Source organism: Oncorhynchus gorbuscha, linkage group LG16 (genome assembly GCF_021184085.1).
Source record: "Oncorhynchus gorbuscha isolate QuinsamMale2020 ecotype Even-year linkage group LG16, OgorEven_v1.0, whole genome shotgun sequence".
Lineage (NCBI taxonomy): Eukaryota > Metazoa > Chordata > Actinopteri > Salmoniformes > Salmonidae > Oncorhynchus > Oncorhynchus gorbuscha.
In genome coordinates, this window is record NC_060188.1 from 75,563,299 (window position 1) to 75,575,172 (window position 11,874).

At 39.9% G+C, this 11,874-nt stretch overlaps 1 protein-coding gene across 1 annotated transcript; it reads right to left on the reverse strand.

The window, feature by feature from the left end:
- Window positions 1-21: 21 nt before the first annotated feature.
- On the reverse strand, window positions 22-9,856 carry LOC124000670 (splicing factor ESS-2 homolog). Its single transcript, XM_046307219.1, has 10 exons — window positions 9,062-9,856; window positions 8,621-8,789; window positions 8,416-8,505; window positions 6,760-6,929; window positions 6,480-6,597; window positions 1,811-1,944; window positions 1,549-1,655; window positions 1,261-1,360; window positions 1,059-1,174; window positions 22-937 (listed from the first exon to the last, which is right to left on the reverse strand). Exons 1-10 carry the CDS (start codon window positions 9,197-9,199, stop codon window positions 658-660), a joined length of 1,422 nt encoding a protein of 473 aa, XP_046163175.1. The 5' UTR covers window positions 9,200-9,856; the 3' UTR covers window positions 22-657.
- Between the last annotated feature and the right edge of the window lie 2,018 nt (window positions 9,857-11,874).

Here is an 11,874-nt window from a genome sequence, read left to right on the forward strand (position 1 = left end):
CATCCCTGCTGATTCCTGATGTTGAAGTCCTGGATTTATTCCACTTGAATAGTTCATAATCAATGGAACATACATATTTGTCAAGATGAACCATAGAGACTTCGTTACATTTTTAGATGTCGAGTCTGCTATGACAAAAGGTGAGTGTCAACATTTAGGATTTACAACAAGCCAATTTTTAGGTTGAGGACTGAAAGATTAGATTGCAGAAAAAGGCATACAATAGAGGCTTACATTTGAACATATTAACAAACAAAAAAAATCAACAAAGCCTCGTAACATTCACCAAGATTAAAATAACAGCCTAGGCTATGTACAATTATATTATCTCTTTGGATCTCACATATTGTAAGTTATCCAGTCTTGGAAGGTTTCTAACACAGTACATACTATGCATTTCTGTCCAACACCCTAAAAACAGTAATGACCTGAGTTTTCCAATTATCCTTGAATTCAGAGTTGGTATTATGACTCGGCCCTTCATTGTGCACAGACTGTTCCAGCCATAAAAGGCAAGTCCATAAAATCCAGGGGGAGGGCCTGAGGTGGGTTAGAGAGAAACATGGCCGGTAATTTGCTTGATGACAACTTGCTTTAAACATGTAAGAGTTCACTTCATCAAGATAACCGTTCTCTCTCAGTTTTGCTTTACTCCAGTCAGAAGAAGTCAGATGCTTTCCTCCTCTTGGGAAGCTGCAGTAAGTCGTCTGTGATGGATGCTGGGTCCTGGGAGGCGGGGGTTCTAGCTTTGCTTGGTGTCGGAGTGCCTGAGGGAGTGGCTGGACCACCCAGGGGGGTCTTGGAGCCTGCTCCTCTGTGTGTGGGTGATGGTGTGTAGCTTGCCCTTAGAGCTTTGTCTGTGTATTTGCTGGAGGTGCGGTTTACAAGCCTCTGAAGGGCAGGGGTCAATGCTGGGCTCAGGCCTTTTGGGGTGAGACTGAAAGACAGAAATTTTGTATAACAAGAGGTCATAGAATTGAGCTATGAAAAAACATGAGGTTTTGCAAATACAAAGATCAAAGCAATTTAGTTAAATAAAAACTTCAATCCGTTTTTACCTTGCCAGGTTTTCTGTGACCTTTCGCAATGCTTCTTGCTTCTTTGCCCGGTTTTTGGCGGCAGCCTCATTGGCCATTTTCAAACCCAACCTCTCTCTTCTTCCTGGTTCTGGAATCTGTGTGTCAGATTATCTCAGGTTAAGACACTACTCTGAGCAAAACATTTGGGGGGGGGGGGGGGCTGCCAGCCATTGGTTTGTACCTTAAATGATGGGCCGATGTTCCTCTCTTGAAACGGTGAGTCAGACCCATCCAGGCGAAAGGGGGTGCTCTCTATCTCACCCCAGGTCATCAGGGGGGGACTCAGCCATACCTGGTAGGACCATATCAGGTTAGGTGAGTTTAGTTTTTATGCAGTTGGGAAAGTTTTATGGAAGCCTCTCTAACAGCACCAAATGTTGGAAAAACATCTATTCTTACCCAATAACTAAGTATTTCTGATAATTATTTAGTTGTTGAGAATATTGAAAGTGATCTTTAATATAACTACTTACCTGGGGAAGGGCATGGAGTTCCTTCAAACCCATATCCATTCACATTAGGAGAATCCTGGGCATTAAGTTCTTTGCCATCTGGGCCTACTTTACCCTGTTTGAACTGGAGATAAACACTCAGTCAGATAAATCATTCAGGATCAATCCATTTAATTTGATCTTTAGATACCATGACCTTCCTCTACTTTAAATCCCTTGACTAAAAATAGGATACAACCATTTACTTAAAACCAATAACTTGTTAGGAAAGCACTTTACCTGTGCATTGAGGGCTGCAGCCTGTTGAAGCTGGCATTTGTTAAGGGCTTTGCTGAAGGGGTCTCCCACAAAGCGAGTGTTCTTGTGAATCACCTCCCTGGGTTTCTTGAAGAGTGTGTCATCATCTTGGACACCTTATTAAAAAAAGATCATGAAGGTGTTCAACTCAACTTATACAACGTCAAATAATTCATCATGTACAGTGCCTTCAGAAAGTATTCACAGCCTTGACTTTTTCCACATTTTGTTGTGCAGCCCGAATTTAACAATAATTAAATTGAGATTTGCCATCACTGGCCTTACACACAATACCCCATAATGTCAACATGGAATTATGCTTTTAGACATTTCTACAAATTAATTTTAAATGAAAAGATTAAATGTCTTGAGTCAACAAGTATTCAACCCATTTGTTATGGCAAGCTAAAAATAAGTTCAGGAGTAAAAATTAGCAATAATAGTGTTGAACATTATTTTTGAATGACTACCTCATCTCTGTACCCCACACAATTACAATTATATGTAAGGTCCTTTAGTTGAGCAGTGAATTTCAAACACAGATTCAACCACGAAGACCAGGGACGTTTTCCAATGCCTCGCAAAGAATGGCACCCATTGGTAGATGGGTCAAATGTAAATAAACAGACAATGAATATCCCTTTGAGCAAGGTGAAGTTATTAATGACACTTTGGGTGGTGTATCAATACACCCAGTCACTACAAGGATACAGGCATCCTTCCTAATTGAGCTGCCAGAGCCTTTAAAACAGTTAAGAGTTTAATGGCTGTGATAGGAGAAAACTGAGGATGAATCAACAACACAGTAGTTACTCCACAATACTAACTTAATTGACAAAGTTTAAAAAAGGAAGCCTGTAAAGAATAAAACACATTCTAAAACATGTATCCTGTTTGCTGTAAGGCACTGAATTAAACTGCAAAAAACGCAGCAAAGAGATTAACTTTATGTCCTGAATACAAAGCGTTCTGTTTAGGGCAAATCCAACATAACATCACCGAGTACCCCTCTTCATATTTTCAAGTATGGTGGTGGCTGCATCATATTCTGGATATGTTTATCATCAGCAAGGACTAGGGAGTTTTTTTGTTGATAAAAGGAATAGAGCTAAGCACAGGCAAAATCCTAGAGGATAACCTGATTCCGTCTGCTTTCCGAGAGACACCGGGAGATAAATTCACCTTCCAGCAGGACAATAATCTAAAACAGAAGGCACAATATACACGAGTTGCTTACCAAGATGACACTGAATGTTCCTGAGTGGCCTACAGTAGTAGTTAGAGTTTTGACTTAAATCAGCTTGAAAATCTGTGGCAAGACTTGAAATGTCTAGCAATGATCAACAACCAACTTCACAAAGCTTGAAGAATTTTAAAACGAATGTGCAAATACCGTATAATCCTGGGGCCTCATTTAATCATTCATGTCTAGGTATAAGTCTGTGTGCAAACCGTGCGATCATTTCCACACAAAGTGTCAGATTTATCAATATGAAAGTTTTTTTTGAGTTTGCATACATTTACGCACTGCCATGACTATGCGTACGCACAGTGTCATGTGGTGGAACAAGGGAACTGATTTAAGTGTACAATTGGGAAAACATAAGTTGAAAATGTGTGAAATTGTGAAAGTAATCATTTAAAATGTTTTTGATTTAATTGTATTACCATTGTGAACTCTTGCATTTGTTATGATAATCTATATAAAGTCAATAAATTGTATTTGTCACATGCGCCAAATACTAATTCAAGTACAGTAATTTGTTAAATTAAAGGCATGTGTGAAAGTGAAACCATTGTTGAAATACTATAAAAGACTGCGATAATGGGAAATTGAATGAGATATGGCTGAGCTTGCTCTGTTGGAAGATTTGGCAAACACTGCATTTCAGAAAGCGCATTTTTAGAGACAAGTGGTACTTTTTTTTTCTTCAGAAAGTACTGATTTTGCTCATCAGATATCGTTTCCCAAAACCAATCTTATAGGATCTTTGTGAGGATTTAAGACCTACTTTAGAAAAGCAAACATGCCATTGCGCTGCACATTAGTGTTATTCACACTCTGGTTTTTGACAACGGGCACTTTTCTGTAGGAGCTTGCCGATCTGCATCTCACATCCCTCGATGGATGCAATAATCAGCCAAATTGTAACATACAATTTCCATACACCATCGCAAAACAGGTTGAAGTCAAGAGGGGTTTCTATGCCATAAATGGGTTCCCAAATACCAACAGCGCAATAGACAGCACCCACATCGCCATAAAAGCACCATCCCAAAACAACTTCAACTAGGCTATGTGAACAGAAAAGGCTTTCACTCTTAATGTGCAGGAGATCTATACTTGAACATAACATAGCCACCACATTCACATGTTGTGGCCAGGTGGAACGCACGACTCATTCATTCTGCAAAACAGCAATGTTGGCCTATACGCCTACAGGGGGGAGCGAAAGAGGATGGATGGCTTATTGGCGAGTGTTGCCTATTCATTTGAAGTATGTTTGCCATAGAGCCCCACAGTGGATGTGTCATAATACCCATAAAACCTAGTGGTCAAACAGGGAAATGTTTCCAATGTTTTACCCATATATTCGACTTTATTTACTCAGATTCGAAAATTCTAATTAGCATCAAAGTAAACATAATGCAAAACTACAAATCCCTGCACGTCATCTCTTGCTGGCACCTTTGCTAACAGGTATTATGTCAATTTTTAAAAAGTGCACAAGACAGTTAAAACCCCTTCAGGATTGGTGGGTCCCCTGTGGGACGGTTGAGCCAATGTAGGCTAATGCGATTAGCATGAGGTTGTAAGTAACAAGAATATTCCTAGGACATAGACATATCTCATATTGGCATAAAGCTTAAATTCTTGTTACTCTAACTGCACTGTCCAATTTACAGTAGCTATTACAGTGAAAGAATACCATGTTCTTGTTTGAAAAGAATGCAGTTTTGAACATGAAAAGTTAATAATAAACAAATTAGGCACATTTGGGTAGTCGTTTTGAACAGAAATGCAATGGTTCATTGGATCAGTTGTAAACGGTGCGCACACTGCTGTCATCTAGTGGACGAAATCTAAATTGCAACTGGGCTGGAATAATACATTATACCCTCTCTTGCATTTCAAAGATGGTACAAAACATTTTACTTTTTACGTTTGTTTTCTTCTTTGTATTATCTTTTACCAGATCTAATGTGTTATATTCTCCTACATTCCTTTCACATTTCCACAAACTTCAAAGTGTTTCCTATCAAATGGTACCAAGAAAATGCATATCCTTGCTTCAGGGCCTGAGCTATAGGCAGTTAGATTTGGGTATGTCATTTTAGGTGAAAATTGAAAAAAAGGGTCTGATCCTCTTAACAGAATTATCAATTTAAAGAAATGTAGCCAATTGAATCATTACTATTTTTAACTAACATTAGATGGTAATAATCTCTTGATTAACTTTTGCCATGATTTGGCAGTCTCACCCAGCTCATCATGGCATTTGTAGTTCTTTATGATAGCCACAGTAGCAGCTAATGATCATTTCATTTTTGGGATGTAAATACAGGCGACTATATTGATAAGTCACCTTGCCTTAGAGAGATTTACACGGTTATCAAAACGTCACGCCAGGGTTAGCCTAAACAAAACACAGCCCTTATTTGAAGTGTTTCTAAAATCCCCTATGGGAAAAATGAATGGTGAAAAAATTATTGGAACCATTTCCGTTTGACCACTAGGTTTTATAGGTATTATGACTCATACATTTACATTACATTTAAGTCATTTAGCAGACGCTCTTATCCAGAGCGACTTACAAATACTGTGGTACTTTATTGCTAAAACAACTTGAATTGTCCTGATTGTTCTCTCTTTGAAGCTATGTTTTTATTTGTACTGGTCAAGCAACAACTGAGTGAGACAAAACTTTTTGGTTGTACTCAGACACTAGCACCTCTAATCCAGTAGATTTTACATCTAGCTTTTTTTGCTTGCACTGTTGTGTTTCATGGTACGTCATTGTATATTTTGTACATTTTGTACTATTTAATGAAGCTGCCAGTTGAGGACTTGTGAGGCGTCTGTTTCTCAACCTAGACACTAATGTACTTGTCCTCTTGCTCAGTTGTGCACCGGGGCCTCCCACTACGAATTACTATGAATTAAAATCACTGATTATGATTATGTTGTTCTCAATTTATTACGTCCAACAACAAAAAAACACAATCGTTTTTTTTTGCTCAGAAAACTTGGGGGACCAAATAAAACCACCCACAGGGACAAATTTGGCCCGTGGGCCGCCAGTTGAGGAACCCTGGTCTATAGTATAATGTTTGTATGTGTGACTTCGTGGCTTTCTGCACCCTATTCAAACCACATTATAATCAAGCGGCAGGGTAGCCTAGTGGTTAGAGTGTTGGACTAGTAACCGGAACGTTGCAAGTTCAAACCCCCGAGCTGACATGGTACAAATCTGTTGTTCTGCCCCTGAACAGGCAGTTAACCCACTGTTCCTAGGCCGTCATTGAAAATAAGAATTTGTTCTTAATTAACTGACTTGCCTGGTTAAAGGTAATAAAAAAAAAAACAATAAAAAGCAAGATAACAGGTAGGTTTATCATGCAGGAAAATAATTGTTTGGCTCATTCTCACCCTCTGGATAGTACATAAGGGCATTCTTTGCTTTGTACTCCCAGGTCTCCAGTCCTGCCTTTACACACTCAAGGGCCTGCTTCTCAGATGAAGGAAGTGCAAGGTTTTCTTCATGCCGCTAAAAATCAGAAACATGCTGTTATAACATATCTGTTAATTGAAGGAGAAAATATAAATTATTTTCAACTCATGAAATAACACCCTAGGAGCATTACATACTACAGCATTTGAGTAGTGTGCAATTCACATGTGATCAAATGAGAGATTATGGCAAGTGTACCTGTTTAAATTCAGCCTCTGCCTCATACAACCACGCATGCCTCAACTTTTCCTTGTCTTCTGCCAGAACCATGATCTGCTCAAAGGATGCATTATCCTCGCTTGTGTTCTTAGCCAAGAAGCGATCAAGACAGGGCAGCTCTTTCTCTTCCTCGTCTCCTTCCTTGTTCACTACAAATACACAACATCAACAAACACAGGGAATACATCTTACTGCTGAAATTTAGTTCTTTACATAGCACTATATAAGAATTCAACGACCAATTACCACTAGATCATAACACCTGGAAGACCTATATTTTAAATAGTCTTGAGAGCCATTGTAAAGTTGGGTGTCCTTAAGCTAAGCATACATTATATGACAACAAAAATCTTTAAATTGGGGGAGCAGTTACATTATGCGAACTCTCGGCATAATCTTGTAATCCTAAAGTCTGCAATTGGTGTGCTCATATGACATGAGTTTGCTTACTTACGGGAGCTTTCCAACAATACAGAGAGAAAGAAAATAGAGAAATAATAGAAAAGTAAAACACGCAATAGTAACAAATACACAGCGAGTAATGATAACTTGGCTATATACAAGGGGTACCAGTACCAAGTCGATGTGCTGGAGTACGAGGTAAATAAGGTAGATATGTACATATAACCAGGAATAAGTGGCAGATAATGAAGTAGCAGCAGTGTATGTGAGGAATCAAAAGTTAGTGCTAAAAGGGTTAATGCAGATAGTTAAATAGTTAACCAAATAGCTACCCGGACTAACTATTTAGCAGTCTTATGGGATGGCTTGGGAGTACAAGCTGTCCAGGGTCCTGTTGGTTCCAGCCTTGGTGCATCGGTACCGCTTGTCATGCGGTAGTAGAGAAAACAGTCTATGACTTGGGTAGCAGGAGTCTGACAATTTTTAAGGGTTTCCTCTGACACCGCCTGGTATAGAGGTCCTGGACGGCAGGTAGCTCATTGATGTACAGGGCCGTACACACTACCCTCTGTAGCGCCTTGCAGTTGCCATACCAAGCGGTGATGCTGCCAGTCAAGATGCTCTCAATGGTGTAGCTGTATAACTTTTTGAGGATCTGAGGGCCCATGCCAAATCTTTTCAGCCTCCTGAGGGGGAAAAGGTGTTGTCGTGTTCTCTTCACAACTGCGTTGGTGTGTGTGGACCACGATAGATTCTTAGTGATGTGGACACAGAGGAACTTGAAGTTCGACCCGCTCCACTACAGCACCGTTGATGTGGATGGGGGGGGGGCGTGTTCTGCCCTCTTCCTCCTATAGTCCATGATCAGCTCCTGTCAAGTATAGACACTTGACAGCTGGTCGGCGCACCCCTTCACTACACAAGATACGACCAAAAATGTATGGTATGCCAAAAGTATTTTTTATTTTTTATATATAAATAATAAATAAATCAGGACCTAATATGCTTATCAGGAAAGCGCCAGAACCCAAATCGCACATCTTTCAATCGCTCACATTATGCGACCTACAACGTCTTGGTCGGCACCTACAACTTTTAGGATTTACCTGTGATCCCAGAAATTAGTTGTGGATCGCAAATCATTGCAAAATCAATTTTTTAAATTGTGAAAGGTGTGGCTAACTTTAGACAGAGTAGTGTCATTTTCAGTCACCCTGGTGAACAGGAACTTACCCACGTCTGTTCCTTTCTTGTTTTTGCCCAGTACAGAAGAGGGAGACCCAGGACGACCCTCTGGTGTCTCAAAGGAAGCTGGAGTAACATCTAAACAAACCAGTGGGTGGCATATTATTATGGCACCACTGCTGCATTCATAGATAACCAGTACATTATGTGGAAAAGAGTTTCCTTGACACAATTTACTTATCACCTTACTCACATGGGGCAGTGGAGCGTGGTGTGGACTTGGCTAAAGATGACCCATACTTAATAGATATTTCCCTCATCTTCCCAAGATCCCCATTTTCCTCAGCTTCGAGGTAGTCCTTCTGTGCATGTAACTTGGTCACATCTGGGAAAAAGTCCCTCTGGATGATCTTCTCTAAACTCTGTTGAAAGTCATACAAAACAGACAAGTTAGGAAGACATTGGCAACTATCAACACGACCTAGCCCCAACACACACAGCACATACTAAACAATGCGGCTGTATGTATAACATCACCACTATGTTTGTTAAATCACATTTATCTGTATTGACCTTAACTTAGATTTGCAGCAACACTGTAAACCTCCTGTATTATTAGACAGCTGCAGGTAGGCTAAAATGAGCACTGGCTAACTAGCTAGCTTAGCTGTCTGTTCCACAACGTTAACGTTACCTCTATGTAGTTTTCTTCATCAAGAACCTTTCGGTTTGTTTTCTTTGTTTCCTCGGGTGGCTGTCGAAGAGCAACTGTTGTGACAGGATTAGCTGGGACAAGGGTTCCAGACATCAGCGCCTTTCCAAAACCTTCCATTGTCGGTCGCTAGAAGAAGTTAGCGAAATGGTCTCTGGTGGCCTTGACTTCTCTGTTAGCTAGCAAGCCAAACAAAACCTTGCTGAATGTAAATAATCCCGTTATAAACTAAAAAGAGCCTCTGAAAATAGAAGCGTATGAATACCTTAATTTAATTCACGTGGTTATATCAATAGTTCTTAGTTGACGTTTTGCTAATCAAGGAACGTCATTGGGAGAATGTACACGCGTGACGTCACCAGAAATGTCTGGCGTTTTTAGAATGAATCTAGCCTCATTATTGCATTGGATGCAAAGTATCCAAAAATGTCTTCACGATGGACATATCCGGCATAATCTTCTAGTTTTCCAGGTTTCGCACACTAAATGTTGTTATTTTTTGTCGCCTCCACTTCGCTCTTCGGTTTTTAAACCACACCTATCGAAATCAAATCAAATTCATCTACATTGACTACCCGTTTTAAACGTATTAAAACAAACTGATTTAAAAGCGGACAAAAAGAAACACGTAGCTGCCTACCTCTACTCGCTCTTCGTGTAAATGAGTACTCAGTGCTAGTTTTTCCCGCGTCTTCACATCTGGATACTGGTTCTGAAGGAACAGCTCTTCCAGAGCGTCCAGCTGATCCTCCGTGAATATGGTGCGGTGTCGCCGGGTGCGCCTCTGGACCTGACTGAAGGACTGCTCCTCTCTGTGGGTATTTCCTCCTGGCCTGCATGGCTCCGGAAACATTCTTCTGGACCATGCATATTGGCATGCTGAATTAAAATAACTTTACATGTAAGTGTTTTTATTTTTGAATAATATTTTTTCTCACAACAAACATACACATACGAACAACAACTTACAAATTTACATTTAAGTGTTTTAGGCACATTGATTTAAACAACATTGATTTCAGATCAAAGCATGAACATATAGGCCTTCATGGCTAATGGGAAAAACAACTGAACTGCTTTAAACATCATTAAACAAACATATATTGCGAGAGTAAAATGAAGCGTGATCCTAGTGTGAAAATTGTCATAGGTTTAAGTCTTACTTTCAGGAGGATAGTCAGCCTGGAACACCTCTCCGCAGTGGGAGCAGTAGCAGCAGCATGAACAGGTGTGCTGTGGATGTTCTATGTGGCTCCCAGCAGTAATACTCTCTGATCTTGCTCCATCCTCACTTGGTACAGGGTTGTGGGTGGCACCAGACTGCCTACTCTCCTCACTGTTACTTGGAAATCTGTTCAGTATACTGTCAATGGTGAATGGAAACTTCTGTCTCTCCATCCTACTTGACCCCTCCATGACAAGCTTTCTGCCCAAAGAATTCACTTGAAATTCAAACTAGTGTTTAAAGTGCCAGCCAAGGCATCCAGTTAATGCATCTGGGTGAAGCATATGCCATACAGTAATCCTCTCCCTTCTCCACTGTGCTCAACGACAGACCCACTCGTTCTCATTTTATAAGAGCAATTTAACAAAGAAAAAGAAAAAGCAAAAAACATAATCCGCCTATAGACCAGACACATATAAAATGTTTGAAACTTAATTCCCAACTAATCTGGGCAGTTTGGTGAGGGTGTTAGGGGGGGTGGGAGATTCAGCTAATCTGGCCCCATTGCTTTGCTTTTGGAAAAATAAATCAGATTTTACTGTATTAAATTAGGGTTAGAGAGCTTCTAAGATCCTTATTGTTGTGGTTTTAGAGAAAGAGATTGCTTGGTATTAGAAACATGGACTTATAGATGAACCTTTTGGTGTGACCAAGGACCTATTGGGGATTTGCCCCTGAATTCCTTTCTTCACAACACTTGCAGTCCTCGTTTGTTTGAGTTCACCATCAAAATTCACACAGTTCTATTTATTTTCTATACGTTTAGAGGGATTCACCATTTAAATACAAAACAGCAGAGTTTATATCCCTAGTTTTCAATCAATCTGAATCATACAGTTCCAATACGAAGGTCTACGACTTATTGATCCTTTGTACAGAGACAATTGAATTTTGTCATTTTTGTTGTCACAGCACCCATCCTCACCACACAAAACACAAGCAGGCTGGGAGTAGCAAGGATCAGCTGTAGAGCAGCCGGCATTCAGCATTTTTCAGCATAACAGCCATTCACAAAGGGAGCATATTCAGAGATGAAACATCAGTTAAAATGTACAGGTATGGATAGCCAAGGCTTCTGACAATCTCTCTTTTAGTATTCACAGCATGAGTACTGGGCCTTATCTATGAAGTGCAGTCATTCAGTCTGACTTCTCTGACAATGTGCACTGCTGAGGTGAATCTATTACAGGTTGTATTTATTATTATTATTTATTCTCCAACAAATCCTTTGATTTCATATAAGGCAACACACCTTTTTATCAAGGAATTAATGGATTTTCAGAATCTGTCCTAAGCTCCTCAGATAAGGGGTGTTTGAAAACAGATAACAATAAACACCACCACATCCCTTTCACTGGGGGTTTAATAGCCAGCAGATTGTTGATGTATAGTTTTTTGAGCTGTTGAGATAGCTATCTCTGGTCTTTGTGATTTTTCAAAGGAAGACATTGTATCACATCCACATTGGTTCAAGGGTGTTAAGTTCATTACCAGGGATTAGTATGATAAAAGCACATTATATTGTTGTTGTCAAAGGCACTATTGGTGTGTATCTGGAAAACATACACAA

Coding starts and splice junctions, on each gene's coding strand:
- LOC124000670 (XM_046307219.1), bottom strand. CDS start 9,199: ATGGAAGGTTTTGGAAAGGCGCTGATGTCTGGAACCCTTGTCCCAGCT. Junction 8,506..8,620: donor ACCACGCTCCACTGCCCCAT/GTGAGTAAGGTG, acceptor TGGTTTGTTTAG/ATGTTACTCCAGCTTCCTTT. Junction 1,656..1,810: donor CTGCAGCCCTCAATGCACAG/GTAAAGTGCTTT, acceptor GTTTATCTCCAG/TTCAAACAGGGTAAAGTAGG.